This window comes from Macaca fascicularis, chromosome 11 (assembly GCF_037993035.2).
Source record: "Macaca fascicularis isolate 582-1 chromosome 11, T2T-MFA8v1.1".
Taxonomy (NCBI): Eukaryota; Metazoa; Chordata; class Mammalia; order Primates; family Cercopithecidae; genus Macaca; species Macaca fascicularis.
This window is the reverse complement of record NC_088385.1, coordinates 48,942,966-48,959,067: the sequence shown is the minus strand read 5'-3', so window position 1 is coordinate 48,959,067 and position 16,102 is coordinate 48,942,966. Positions and strand designations below refer to the sequence as shown.

The 16,102-nt window shown below is 38.6% G+C and overlaps 1 protein-coding gene across 50 annotated transcripts in view; it reads right to left on the bottom strand.

Annotated features, from left to right (window-relative positions):
• The window catches only part of PPHLN1 (periphilin 1), a 125,248-nt gene that overhangs the window by 73,310 nt on the left and 35,836 nt on the right, over window positions 1-16,102 (bottom strand). For all 50 annotated transcript variants that reach the window (XM_074006630.1, XM_074006640.1, XM_074006620.1 and 47 more), the window contains one exon: window positions 1,228-1,439. In XM_074006630.1, coding sequence (XP_073862731.1) covers window positions 1,228-1,439 — 212 coding nt within the window. The remainder of the gene's footprint in view (window positions 1-1,227; window positions 1,440-16,102) is intronic.

The following is a 16,102-nucleotide window of genomic DNA, read 5'->3' as shown; positions in this document are numbered from 1 at the left end:
TCACCTTCATCATGTAAGAGGCAAAGGCTGTTAAATTAAAACTCTTATTATTTGAAAAAAGACAGTTAATGAGAAGGACATTCAAAAGGAAATATCCTGAACTTTTCTGATTTCTGCACCTTGGCCCGTAATTCCTTCTAACTAGAAGACACTTCTTTACTTGTAGAAATCTGAAATAAGGCTGAGCCCAATGTCATCTCCTTTATGACATGTTCTTACATCCCCAGAGTGTAAATTAATTTTTCTCACCTTGACATGCTCATGTCAACTCATTTATGACATACCAATTATTGTATCAGTTATATTTTATATATATTAACATATTGATAAAGTTGACATTAGCTGGTGAGAAATATACACATATATTCTAGTTCTTTAGTGACAGGGACGTCATTATTTAACACTAACACAGTGCCTTGCATACAGAAGGCACAAGAAAATGTTTTGTGAACAAGTTCCACCGCAGGCTGCAAAGATAAGAATGTTTTCTCTAGAAAAGTAGTTTTGTCATTGATTTATTCAAACACATACTAACAACTCAGCCAGCATGACAAGCTAAGATTGTACAGAATACCATGTAGGTTCAGGCATGCCAAATTAAAAATAAAAATAAAAATAAAATAAAATTGGGGGTTGGAAAAGAGTAAGGGAGGTTTTCATTCTAAATTTTACAAGGCTGGCCGGGAGGAGTGGCTCCCGCCTGTAATCCCAGCACTTTGGGAGGCAGAGGTGGGCAGATCACGAGGTCAGGAGTTCGAGACCAGCCTGACCAACATGGTAAAACCCCATCTCTACTAAAAACACAAAAATTAGCCGGGCGTGGTGGCGCACGCCTGTAATCCCAGCTACTCAGGAGGCTGGGGCAGGAGAATCACTTGAACCCGGGAGGCGGAGGCTGCAGTGAGACAAGATAATGCCACTGCACTCCAGCATGGGAGATAGAGCAAGACTCCGGGGGAAAAAAAAAAAAAAAAAAAAAAAGTCCTCTTTTACATGCTGAAGAAATTAAAGGCAAAGTGTCATACAGAATGCCACTTCAAATAGTTTGAAAAAAATGTGTGTGTATGGTGTTTGTTATACTATTCTATCATCTTTTCTGTAAGTCTGAAATTTTTCAAAATAAAAAGTTTAAAAAATAAATCTCTTACACCTATAAGGAAATCTGACTCAGTACATTCTCATCAGAGGAGACTGTGAGAGAAAAAAATGAAGTCTTAAAATACATACTTCTATGTTGAGACTGATGGAAAGAGTATGATTTGCTCCTTTCTGGAGAGTAGCTTCTGCTACTGACACTGGAACCAGATCTGCTGTGTGGAGAATCCTTTCGGCCAACAGGTGATTCTCTGAAAAAAGTATTGTCCCTTTTATGAGGAGACCGCTCTCTCGCATAATGGGAAGAGTAGAAACTTTTTCTTCTAAAGCCATCTCTCATTTCCCTTTGGGGAAAAAAAAAAAAAAAAAAAACGTAGAATAAGTTAATTACACTCTATACCCTATATATATATATAAAAGCACAATGGCAAAAGCTCTGATTATAAGCTACTCTTTAAATTGTACTCTTGGTTCTCTTTTTCTATCACTACCTAACTGCTGAAGTGAGCTAACAAAATGAAACAGTATCAGTGAAATATGATTTAGAATGTACCCTTTTTCAGTTTGGAATAGAACCAGGTGGCTAAGTGCAAAAGTTACTTTATTTTAGGCAAGCACAAATTCTAAAATGTAAAAAAAAACCTATCATATAGTTTCCATTTCTCTTTGCCATTAACAATATACCACACAGCTACCATATTCTCAAAAACGCTTAGAAACGCCAACGATTTCCCAAGTAAGACACTTCATGGCCAGTTACCCCCTTCTAAGTATAGAAACTACTGGTTTTCAAGGGATATGCAATTTTGCCCACCCACCCCCAGGACAATGTGGCATTGTCTACAGGTATCTTTGATTATCATAATGGGTGAGGGGAGTTCCATTGATGGGTAGGGACCAGGACTGCTGCTAATTTCCTACAGTGCCCAGGACACGCCCCTGACACTACACACCAAAAAACTCTTCAGTCCAAAATGTGAATAATGCCAACACCGATAAACCCTGCTATATACCTATTAAATTCTCGTTCTCTGAGTTTGCATCCTCAGTACATAGATTGTTGCCCATCTCTAAATAACTACTTTTTATAAATCACCTCTACTTTTATAAATTAAATTTTTTTTATTGAGAAATGCCATCAACTCAAAGCACCAAGGAAGCCCTAGTAGTAAAACCTTATAAAGCAAAACCATTTTAAAATGTCAAACCAAAATTACTAAATGAAACCATCATCAACTGAGCCTCTATTAAAAGAACACTTAAGAGTCAAACAGGTTTTAATCCATGATTTAACAAATGTACTGCAACATTAAAGATATTAAATTTCAGACAGAAGAGTGCTAAGAGACAAACCAATAGCATGCAATTTCAAGTGCTTGGAAAATCATTTCAGCATCTTGATTGGCATTCTATAGGATATAAATAGGCTGTTGTCCTAAAGTTCATTTGAACACTAGCTGATTAATACCCCAAATATATTGTCCCTTCAGACACAAGTCAGTCTCCCTTGGAAAAAGCAGAAAATAGCTTAAATTCATTTATGGTAAATGAACTGGTATAGAACACTAATACTGAAATAGAGCATTAAGGAATTCTGGCACTAGAATTCCTTGGTCACTAAAACTACAAGGGACACACCAACAGCACTGGTTAGCCAGAGTGGTGACATGGTTGCTATTAAACAAAAAGCTTTTGGAAATTGTGTGAGGTGCTGGGACCCAATGGTGAGCCAAATGTACACAGTCCCTGCCACCACAGAACTCTCAGGATAACAGGAGAGGCTGACATTAGACAAATATACATAAAACATGTGAATGCAGTCAAGAATGGATGTAGAGAGACTAACAAGGAACCTAACTTAGTCCAGGCAAGAGACAGTGGTAGCTTAGATGGGACAGGAGCAGGCGAGGGGTCACAAATTTTACATGTACAAGAATATACCCTCTAGACTTAATGGGATGTAGTTAATGTTTTTACTAATGAAGTGTGAAAGATGGGATACCAAGCTGATTCCCATAATTTTGGTATGATAGATTAATGAAATTAGAAAAATAAATTTCAGAAATGAGGATGCAGGTGGGAGGTCCAGATTTTGATGGGAGCATGTTATGTTTAAGATGTTTGTGCAATATCTAGGTGAGCAACTAAAGATAGTAGTCTAAACCTCAGAGCAAGTTTTTGGCTGTCAATATAAATTTGTAAATAGGCAGTACTTAAAGCCTGGTGCAGATGAAAGCAAAGGAAAAAAGGATAGCAGGCCTAGAACGTGGGGCTAAAAAACTACCATGAAGAGAGAAATGGGCTACTGAAGATTGAGAGAACAGCCAGAGAAACATTAGAAAGGAGAATGCATTTATCATGGAAGCCAAGGAAAGAGGATACCAACAAGGAAAATAAAGGTTTCCTACATTGAAGTTAAGTGACTCTTATTGGTAACTTGCTTACAGGATAGAGAAGAGTAGGCCCACGTTCAGAGGAAAGATTGCGACAAAATGTTGAACTACAGTTTCCGAATCTGACACCAGATGGCAGTAAAATCACAGCAGTTCAGAGCTATCAGTGGCCTGAGGTGGCAGGATACACTTGGGGGATGTTAAGTGTCAAATGTTAATAGCTCAGAATAGAATAATATCTCTTCTCCCCTTCACATCAATCCTTCTCCTACTCCCCACCAATTTAGGTAAAAACATCACAACAGGCCTCAATTTTCATAAGTATCCTTTTTGATAAAGTGGTAACATTAGCCATTTTTTCAGATGTGTGTGTATGTATTACATAATGTATATAGTGTCCACTATATGAACAACACTATGGGGAATTACTCTTGCTTTGAAGAAGCTAAGTATATTGGGAAGGATGGTAGGGTGAGAGGGGGTGAGAACCAAATGTTTAAGAAGGCTGTTACTTTGTACCAAATGTTTAAGAAGGCTGATCAGAAAACTGATCCCGGTCTTAAGGAAATATGAGATTTAGATTAATATTATCTAACAGAAATATAGCCAAGCCACAGAAGTAGTAGTCATATCTCAAGTAAAGAGAAACAAGTCAAATTAATTTTAGCATTTTATTTTACTTAACCCAATATATCCAAAGTATTACCAACATGTAATTAAAAAATTTGGTAAGCTATTTTACATTCTCTTTTTCAGCCTAAGTATTAAAAATCCAGTGTGCATTTTATGCTGACAGAATATTTCAGTTTAACCTGATGATATTTCAAGTACTCAAAAGGTACATGCAGTTAGTGGTTCCCATAATGGACAGCATAGATTTAGATGGTGGGAAAAGTATCACAAACTTTAGAAAAAGCAGTACAGATTAAAGTACTATGTGAACAAGAACTGAAGTAGTTAGAATAGTGAGACCTTAAAAAAGCAGTGAGTGAAAAGCAAAGGCAGAAAACGTTTAAAAGAAAAATGACAGTATCAAATACAGCAAGTCTGGGGGAGACTATGCATTTAAGACCTAGCAGTTGGCCAGGTACAGTGGCTCATGCTTACAATCCCAGAACTTTGGGAGGCAGAGGTGGGAGGACTGCTTGAGTCCAGGAGTGTAAGACCAGCATGGGCAACACAGAGAAGCCTGTCTCTACAAAAAATTAAAAAATAGCTGAGCGAGGTTGCACCCACTGGTACTCCCAGCTATTCAGGGGGCTGAGGTGGGAGGATCACTTGAGCCCAGGAGAGACTGCCGTGAGCCATGATCGTGCCACTGCACTCCAGTGTGTGTGACAGAGCAAGACTCTGTCTCAAAAACAAAACAAAACACAACACACCAGGGTGGGCGCAGTGGCTCACACCTGTAATCCCAGCACTTTGGGAGGCCGAGGCGGGGTGGATCACTTGAGGGCAGGAGTTCCAGACCAGCCTGGCCAACGTGCTGAAACCCCATCTCTACTAAAAATACAAAAATTAGCTGGGCGTAGTGGTGTGTGCCTGTAATCCCAGCTACTCGGGAGGCTGAGTCAGGAGAACTGCTTGAATCTAGGAGAAAGATTGCACTCCAGCCTAGGCAACAGAGTGAGACCCTGTCTCAAAACAAAACAAAACCACCTAGAAATCATTTGATCTGTCAGTCCAAGAGTCCAGTAAAATTTTGGAAACCAAAGCAGACTGCAAGAAATTAAGATATAGCTAGTGAAGAAGTTAAAAGCCATAACTTTTCTTCCAAAACAGGCTGAAGGAGGGAAGATGGGAGGGAATGATATTTTGAGGAAATATTACTGAAGGCTGATAGAAAAAAGTCAATTCACTATAGAAGGGGAAACTACTAACCCAAGACACAAAAATGTTAATGGTAAAGAAGGAGCCAAAAGTCAACTGGAGAAAGTGAGACAAAGGGACTAAGTAGAAGAGAAGAATATGAAAAGAGTAAATAGAAAAACTCTTATTTCAAGAAAATAAAATACGACAGAGTTCTCATCAGAAGGCCTTTGTCTCAGTAATTACAGAAGTCATCAAAAAAGTAAAGAAAGAAAGAATATGAATGGAGGCTTTAGGCAGATTAGAAAGTTTTACTGATCCTCTGGGGCAAAGTATTAATTAGAGCAATCCTTCTCAAAATGTACCTCCACAGACCTACCTGCCTCAGCATTTGCAGGAAAGGTGATAGAAATGCAAATTCATGGGGGCATCAACCCTCACCAGCTGAATTAGAATCTCTAGGGGTGTGACCCAGGCTTCTGGATAAGGTTTTCCAGGTGATTCCTATGCACACGAAACGTTAAAAAGGACTGAATTCTTCACTAGCATGTAAGAGTTATATATAAGTGAATTGTTCAGAAGTCAGAAAGCAGAAATTCAGAGTTCATGATAAAGGCAAAACAATTCCCAGTGATAAAAGTAGGGCCTGACCATGCCTGTGGATATATAAAGTTGAAAAATACAAGAAAGAACTCGAGTTAAAGGTGGCATTAAATCAGGATACAGAGGCAGACTGGATAGAGAAGACTGTGAGCCAGAAATTGTAATCATCAAGGAAGAAGAAATGGACTGCTGGAAATTCATCAGAGAATACAGTAAGACAGGGTGGTGTAAATGAGGAAGTTCAAAGATGATGTGGAAAAAGAGGCCTGGAGAAAGTAATGAGGAAGAAGAAATATGCCCGAACTCATCTCAAGAATCAAGGAATTACAAGGCAAGTAAGTTGGGGGAAAAGTTAAAAATCTCATTCCATTCCTTAAGAACTGGATGACCCTGACCAAGTTATTTAATTTCCCTATGCTTTAGTATCCTCAACTATAAAGTGGGGATAATAATACCTACTTCACAGAATTGATGTGAGGAATAAACAAAATAACATATGTAAAAAATTTAGAACAGAGCCTGGCATACAGCACTCAAAAGATGTTAGTTATGTCTATTTACCCTAGTACCCTGGTATAATTTCCATTAAACCAGTAAAAGGTTTGCAGCAAGAAAGAGCCAGGCATGCCAATACAACTGCTGTATTGATAGCTGCATGTCATTCAGGAAAGCAAAACTATGGAATCTTGCATGTCTGTAAGAGTTTAAAACTAAGCCATAATAAAGCTTCTAGAAAAAGACTTCAGCATGACTTCCCAGGGAACTTACTTTACAGAGGATGAAATGCCAAGAACTTCGGTGAAAGAGTCTTTATGCAGATAAAACATACGAAGTAAAGTAGGCAAGAATGCAGCTCACTAAACTGGGGATCAGAAAATGTTTGCTCTTTCAAAAGTCAAATAATATTTTAGGCACTGTGGCTATATGGTCTCCCAACACATCTTCTCAACATTCCTCTGACAGACAATAGCAGCCACTGATAACATATAAACAAATGGACATGGCTGTGTTCCAATATAATTTTAATTACAAAAACAGAGAGCTGACCAGATTTGGCCTGTGGGTTGTAATTTGTCAACCTCTAATCTAAATAATTATGCACTTCCTGAAAGTTTTCAAGCACAATTATTAAAGAAGAAAGAGGCTACCTACAGCTTCATATTTCCCACAGATTATCAAGAAAGGTATGGAGTTTTTCACCCCATCTTTTACCAATATCTTAAAATTTTTGTGCTTTAAAAGTTTAATTGTATTTTGGAAAGAAAAAATAATTAAATAATGATAGAAATGTTTTGGCTGGTTCATATTTTGTTCTCTACCAGAGATCTGACGAAAAGCCTTTCTTAAAATATGTTGCATAGAACACTAATCCACAAAATATTAGTATTTCCCATTCTACTACAAAACATAAAAGGGGGTTCTGTGAGTAAATAACTTTGAGAAACACATTTACTTAGAGTTCCACATCTCAGATTACTCCTTAATGGCAGATACAGATTCAACAATTAATTCATCTACTTATATATGGCCTTTTGACCTTAATATAATTAACCTCTCTGAGCTTCATTTTCCTAACCTCTCCAGACACAGCAATTCTGACATGAATGGTATCTATATTACAATTTTAGGTTTTAGTCTTTTCATCATCAGTTATCTCATTTTTAACCTTACATGAATACATGGACTCTCAAGCTTTAAAATATTTTATATAACTGAGACAATATGGGGAGGACAGCAATCACGTATCACAATAAATTCAGGTGAATTGAAAAGTTAAATGTTTGGATGGAAAAGACAGAAGAAAAAGACCCCGCCACCCACCCAAAACAACTGTTTAAAAAAAAAAAAAAATTTAAGTATACAGGAAGAGCCATTTTGTATCAAAATACCAAGTATAAACTATATACAGAAAGGCCTCTAAGGTGAAAATTAGAACTAGATTGAAAGCAAATTTCCAATTAAAAGAGAAAGTTTCAACATCAATGCCAGTCTTAAATATTAATATTTAATGATTTATTTTTGGCTGGGCACAGCGTTCACACATGTAATCCTACCACTTTGGGAGGCCGAGGCGGGACGGATCACTTGAGGTCAGGAGTTCGATACCAGCCTGGCCAACATGGTGAAACCCTGTGTCTACTAAAAATACAAAAATTAGCCAGGCATGGTGGTGCACGCCTGTAGTCCCAGCTGGTCGGAAGGCTGAGGCAGGAGAATCGCTTGAACCCAGGAGGCGGAGGTTACAGTGAGCCAAGATCGTGCCACTGTACTCCAGCCTGGGGTGACAGAGCGAGACTCTGTTTCAAAAACGTAATAATCATAATAATAATAACTTACTTTCAATCTTTTAATGAATGCTAGCAAAACCACTAAGAATAAGATGAACACACTAATAAAAAATAGACAAAGGATATGAAGATAATTCAATGGAAGATAGACAAAAAATATTGCCTCACTAAATATTAATATTTAAGATAACAAAGTTAAAATAAGTTTTCTCTATTAAATAGGCAAATGATCTCCTCTAACCAGTTACTGTGCCAAAGAATTAGATCTAGGAAAGGGTTTTGTTTAAATATAAGGTAAGTCATAAGGTTGCTTAGTTTGACCTTTCCATGGTACCTTAATTTAAAAAAAGAAAGGAAACTAAGACTTTGATTTTTCATTTTTACTTATCATAAATTGTGTTTTTACACTAGGGGATAAAAATTTAACAGAAATAGGACTCAACTGCTTTGTAAAACTAACATCATGTGCACTAGTACCTAAGAGTATTTACAGAGTACCCACCATTATTCATAGTAGCTGTGTATGAGCCTCTGTGCCCCTGTTAGTGTTGGAAGGAAAATAAAACAGTAATAAACATCAAGATGCCCTTCTCATTTATGGATTAGTGGAATTCTTTTATAATCTCTCCTTTTTTCCCTCAGAGATAGAAACTCTCATGGTTGACATTTGAAGCCTAGTGCAAACTATGTTCAGCAGTTAATTGTGATGACAAGAATGAGAAGGAATTAAAAGTATTCTGCAACATCTTGTGAAGTAGGCCTAGAAAAAGCCAGATATTTACAGACGTGAATATACAGATGTGTACAGAGAGAGAAAAAAACTTGTTAATGAAGATAAGAAAGGTGTTCTAACAGTCAGAAAAGTATAATATTTGCAGTCCTATCTAATATTTTCTGTGTGGACCCTAGAAGTTTAACCCTCATTTATGGACCAGAGTAGTATTTCCCCTTTTAGGACCATTAAACCCCTAGCGATTTCTAGCCAAACCCAAGTGTTGCATATTATTCATGACAAAGCTTAAGTAGACACTTAATCTTTAAAAATATTCACTCAGCCTTCAGGAAAGTTCTAAAACCTGTGTTCAAAATGCCAACTCACTGGGGCATGGTGGCTCAGGCCTGTGATTCCAGCACTTTGGGAGGCTGAGGCAGGCAAATTGCTTGAGCCTAGGAGTTACAGACCAGCCTGAGCAACACAGGGAAACCCTGTCTCCAAAAAAAAAAAAGAAGAAGAAGAAAAGAAAGCCCAGGCGCAGCGGCTCATGCCTATAATCCCAGCACTTTGGGAGCCGAGTAGGGCAGATCACCTGAGTTCAGGAGTTCAAGACCAGCCTGGCCAACATGGTGAAACCCCGTCTCTACTAAAAATACAAAAATAAGCCAGGTGTGGTGGTGTGCGCCTGTAATCCCAGCTACTCAGGAGGCTGAGGCTGGAGAATCACTTGAACCTGGGAGGTGAAAGCTGCCGTGAGCCGAGATCGTGCCACTGCATTCCAGCCTGGGCGACAGACTAAGACTCTGTCACAAAAAAAAAAGTGTCTGGTACTAGCAGTTAGCTGTAAAACCATTCAGTATCAACTAGTATAATTTTCTTTGTGCAAGTATCATCTTGATTTTAAGAATTTTTTTTTTGTTGTTTTACCCATAACCCTGAAGCATGCCAAAAAGAGAAAGAGTATACTAAAGTCTGGACATATTTTTAATACTGTTCCATAAATCACCAGGTAAAAACTGCAAGTAAGACAAAGGTCCATTTACCATGCAGAGAAAACTTACAACAAAAGCCTTCCAACTATAGGTTTCTAGCTATGTTGAAAATGAAGGTATCAACATATATGATACAACGCATTCAATACAGTGAATTTATACGGCAAATCAAAAAGGGCCTTTGAAGAAACACAAATAACAATACAACCAGGATTATGAGGCCTCCAAAAAACACACTTGACGAAACTGATGCTTTTTATTATCACAGAGTACACAGCCTGAGAGTTAGGACAGTGTCTTTGGCTACATTGCAAACACTTCAGCTATACTGCCCGGCATATAAAAGATGCAAAGTCATCAGGAGAATGGAGGAAGGGAAGAACTAAGGCAGTCTCTCAAAATGTGTTCCTTGAACCATGTGTGACTGCAGATTACTTTAGATGCTTTATTTGAAAAGCAGATTTTTGAAGCTCAGATTCTCCTGTTAATACACATCCCCACGGTAACTCCAGCCCCTCACATCAGTCAAAACAGGTAAGAGGTGACAGAACCCTCAGTGTCAGCAGATATATGTTCACTGCTTATGAGTAAAATACAACAAAATGGGAGAAAGGGATATAAGGGAAGGGAAGAATGTAGAGATGGAAAGCATTTACTTCTTATTCTGAACCTCATTTTTCTCTCCTTCCCACATCCAAATATGCACAAATATTCACATAAAATATTGGCTACTTCCTTTCCAGTCAATAGGGACTTCCAAAAAGAATTAAGATTTCAAGAATTATTTTGAGAAAGCAGCCTGGTAATTAGCAAGGCAAGCTTAAGAATAAGTGAAGTACAACCACAAATATCTTTTATTTTAAATGAAACGGAAAAGCACAGGCACTGTGACTTAAGCCAAGGAATTTTCCCCATCACTTCTTCTATCCTATCAAAAAATCAAACGTGTCTCTCTGCTTGAGTTCAGATTAGAAGTTTGGTGGTCAAGTTCAAAGCTCTTTCCACAAAATCACATGTTTACAGTTAAAAGTATTCTAGGAAAAGTAGAACAAACAAACCAAAAAAGTATTCTAGGCATAAGATATGGACTAAGAGATCTTCCAACTAGAACTTTTTTTGTTTTTTTAAGGCGAAGTCACCCTCTGTCACCCAGGCTACGGTGCAACGGCACCATCTCAGCTCACTGCAACCTCCACCTCCCCAGTTCAAGCGATTCTCCCACCTCAGCTTCCCCAATAGCTGGGATTACAGGCACACGCTACCATGCCCAGCTAATTTTTGTATTTTTAGTAGAGACCGGGTTTCACCATCTTGGCCAGGCTGGTCTCGAACTCTCGATCTCAGGTGACCGCCCGCCTTGGCCTCCCAAAGTGCTGGAATTACAGGCGTGAGCCAGCCTAGAACATGTTCTTTAAGAACAGAAATCTTATCTGTGTTATTCACAGTTTGATCTCTAATACCTAAAACAGTGCCTGCTCTTATAAAGGTAAGATATGCCTAAATTGCTAAACAAAAATACCAAAAAATGTAATGATTCAAAGACAAAAGAAGTCTATCTAACAACGACGAAAGAGTCTAGGCATCCCAGCAAGGTGAGAAACGGCCCCATGCAATTTTATCCAAGGACCTAGGGTGACCACTGTTCTATTATTTCAACATGTGGCTTCGAAGGTCACATGTTTGATGTCATTCCACTCCAAGGCCTACCCTGCAACATAGAAGAGGTAGAATATGTGTGTAGAAGAATACATGTAGAGCTCCTATTCCATTCCACTGGAGCTAGGTTGGTTATGTGACCACGCCTGTCTGCAAGGATGGCTAGGAAATATAGTCTAATCATGTGCCCAGGGAGTGTGAAGAATAGGCAGCAGTCACTGCAAGCATTTCAATGAAAAAATGTGGGATTCTAGGTGAAGATGTCTAATAGGCAGTTGGACACAGAGATCTAGAGTTCAGAAGAAAAGCCAAAGCCAAAGATACAGATGTGTCAGTCATTAGAAAACAAAATACAGGTCAGTGTTTCTCAAAATTCCAGCCTCCAGACCATTTGCATCACAATCACCCTGTGGGTTTGTTAAAAATACAGATTCCAAGACTCCACTCACTGAATCAGAATCTCTAGATAAAGCCTCAACATCTTCATTTATAATGAGCCTCTAAGTGATTTTTATGGACACAAGTTTTAGAAACATAAGCAAAGGGAATTGCTACCATTGATACAGAGAGATAAAGTTACCATAGCTGAGAGAACATGGCCAAGAAAGTAATTGTTAACATGATCCTATGGTTTCTGGACTTTGTCACTTCGTGCTATTTGTTAGACCAGTAGTTCTCAAGTCTAGCTTCACATTAGAATCACCTGATGAGCAACCCCCTCTTTTTTATTATTTTACTCATTTATTTATTATTTTTTAAAAGACGGAGTCTCACTCTGTTGCCCAGGCTGGTCTCAAGCTCCTGGCCTTAGGCAATCCTCCCACCTGAGTCTTCTAAGTAGCTGGGATTCCAGGTGCAAGCCACCGTGCCTGGACTGATGAGCTTTTAAAAAATACTGATGCCCAGGCTTTACCCAAGACCAACTGAATGAGGTCTCCAAGTGCGAGACCCAGGCAGTAGCATTTAAAAAAAAAAAAAAAAAAAAAAAAAAAGCCTTCCACATAATTCAGAGATTTAGAATACTGCCAGGATTGAGAACCACTGTATTAGTCAAACTACATTACAGGCTCTTCATTCCAGAATCTCAGATTGTTACCCTACCCCAGAGATTGCAAATTCTGGGGTAAAAACTCTGCTTTTAATTAGCTGTGAACAAAAAAAAAAATTGAGAGATTTCGCATTTTAAAAATCTGGATTTCTGACTTCTTTTGAAGCAGGCCATGCTGGGCTTACATACTCAAATAGCAAAGATCGGCTGATAACAAGAAGCAGCTGCTCCAATCTGGCATTCATTCCATTCCCTGCCTAGCTACTCTAACTCTATAAGTAATATAGGATAATAGGAGCATTATCACCACAGATAAATATGTGAGCTGTTTACCTGTAACCATTAGAAGCACTTTATGCGTAGTGAACGTATTTGTGTACACAGTAATTTAAGTCAATCTTGTAAAAGCTTTCACATCCTCGGCCTCTTTATGAATCAACCCCTCTAACTTCTTCCTTTGAGACCTGGCATTTGAACATAAATACTATCTTTCATCAAGCTCTTGAGTAGTAAATACACATTGAGAACCCTACTTCAAAGGCCTGGGCTATATGAACCTCTAAATTCTCCATCTCCTAAGAAAACAGGGAGAAGCCCAAAAAATTCCTGATATAAGTTCATGCCACCCTACTGTACCCCACATTACCAACCTCCCGGTAACTTCCTCGAATTCCCTGAAGAAGTTAACACAATGGCACAGTCCACATTGTTACCACACATCCTACCCACACCGTGGATGACTTTCAAAATTCACATAATCTGTGCAATAATGTAGGTTCGTGTAGGTTGACCATCTCCTCTCTCTTCACAATTCCTTAGCCATATGTGTAAATCCTAAACTCTGCCATTCATTATCGGGTGTTCTGCAGCTACATTTTTATTGCATTTTCACACTCTAATCACGATGTCTTATCCTTCAGTTTTTTTCACTCCTACAATAACTCCATCTCCACTTTACAAATGCCCTTAGTCTCCTATATTTTTGAGCAATCAATGAACCCCATTCTATTCATTGCCCTTTCAGCCTAAAGGGCAGTATTTGGATCACTCTATAAATACCAACAATTTTTCTGCCCTTGCAATTCTGATGTATCATCTTAGCCAATCCAAAGCCTGAATCAATTCCAAAATCTGTGATTTCCTCACAGATATATACTTGGATTGCCATAAAGAGAAAAAAATCACACTAGAGAAAAATCACACAAACCAACAGGTTGGTCCCACTATAGCTTCATGGTCTCTAATTTCTACCGTGTTTTCAATTCTGCTGAGTATTTTATCATTGATGACCTCAATCTCCCAAAATATACTGTTTCAAAAGTTTCATTTTCCACCACAATCATAAAGGTGTTGCCCTGGGTTCTGACTTTATAGTTCATCAGTCTTGTCTAACTACATCTCATTGGACAATCTCAATTTTGAATGTAACTCCTCCCTTGAAACCATTCCTCCTATATATGGCAATATATACTGTACACACAATAAATAAAAAATACAGATATTTCTCTCTGCCTTATTTCCACATCCAACAAGCATGCCTGTTAATTTTCTACTTCCTAAGTATCTGTCAAATTTAACCCTTTTCCCCATTCCAACTCCCCTTCTCCAATTCAGATATTCATAATTTCTTGTTCAATCTCCAATGTCCTCTTTAAAAGTCATCCTCTACACTGAACACAAAATAAACTATAATCTCATTAGTTTACCTTACCCCTCCTCTCCCTACCTGGTTAATATTTCTCAGCAGTTAATATTTTCTTAGTAGTAACTGCTAATAGGATAAAGCTCCTACAGTGAACTTTTTCTAGAACCATAGCACAGGATAAGGGTTGCTTTGTCTTCCTCAAGCACTTATACAGCTTCACCCTATTTCAGATTATGTTATCTACTTGTACATTCATTTCACTCTCTAAATGGTAAGCTGGCGATATAAGCATGGTGCCCTACATATAAACATTTGTACTACTCAAAAAACATTTGCACCACTTAATTAAACCAAAGATGTTCTATAGTATTGTTCTCTGTCAAACAGTAAATTGCCTAAGATAAAACTTGCTACAGTAAAATTAAACAGAAAATCTACTCTATTTTTTAAAAAAAAAGTATGAAAATACTGAACACTACTTAATCAAAAATTTCCATAAGTGAATACAGAAAAGTACCCCAGTACTTTTTTTATTTTATTTTTTTTATTGTTTGAGACAGAGTCTCACTCTGTTGCCCAGGCTCACTGCAACTCCGCCTCCCAGGTTCAAGTGATTCTCGTGCCTCAGCCTTCCGAGCAGCTGGGATTACAGGAGCATGCCACCACACCCAGATAATTTTTGTACTTTTAGTAGAGATGGGGTTTCGCTATGCTGGCCAGGCTGGTCTCAAACTCCTGACCTCAGGTGATCCACCCACCTCGGGCTCCCAAAGTGCTTGGATTACAAGCGTGAGCCACCCAGGCTGGTCTCAAACTCCTGACCTCAGGTGATCCACCCGCCTCAGGATCCCAAAGTGTTTGGATTACAAGCGTGAGCCACCTGCCTGGCCTTTATTTTTTAAAATTTTTTGAGAGGTTCTCACTCTTGTCACCCAGGCTGGAGTGCAGTGCTGTGATCACAGCTCACTGCAACCTCAACCTCCCAGGTTCAAGCAATTCACCCACACCAGCTTCCAAAGGTACCAAGCGCACGCCACCACACCCAACTAATTTTTTTGGGTTTTTTTTGTAGAAATGGGGTCTCCTTATGTTACCCTGACTGGTCTCGAACTCCTGGGCTGAAGCTATCCTCCCACTTCAGCCTCCCAAAGTGCTGGGATTACAGGCATGAGCCACCACACCCAGCCCCTAGTATTTAAAAATAAAGTATATTGGCCACTTGATGATACTCTTGTTCCATATTTTAAAACATTATATAATATTTTAAATCAGTTCCATCCTAAGATTTATCACTATTATTTTATTCTATTTTGAGACAGAGTTTCGCTCTTATTGCCCAAGCTGGAGCGCAGTGGTGCAATCTTGGCTCACTGCAACCTCCGCTTCCCAGGTTCAAGCAATTTTCATGCCTCAGTCTCCTGAGTAGCTGGGACTACAGGTATGTGCCACCATGCCTGGCTAATTTTTGTATTTTTAGTAGAGACAGGGTTTTGCCATGTTGGCCAGGCTGGTCTCAAACTCCCGGCCTCAAGTGATCCGCCCACCTTGGCCTCTCAAAATGCTGGGATTACAGGTGTGAGCCACTGCGCCCAACCACTAAGGTTTATTATAAGATCTCATAACTACAAGGGGAGAAAATGACCTGAAAACAACTCATCCTAAGTCACTAACTCTTGGTAGAGTATGGCATGTTTCTTTGATACGAAATGAAATAAATCCTGATATATTCTGAATTTCATCTACAAGCATGTTTTGAAAAAAAAAAGACATTATAATCATTGTGTAAATACAGAAACAAGGTGAGCAGGTGATGACACACTTGAAATGTAGATAACTTTACCAGGCATGCCCAAATATG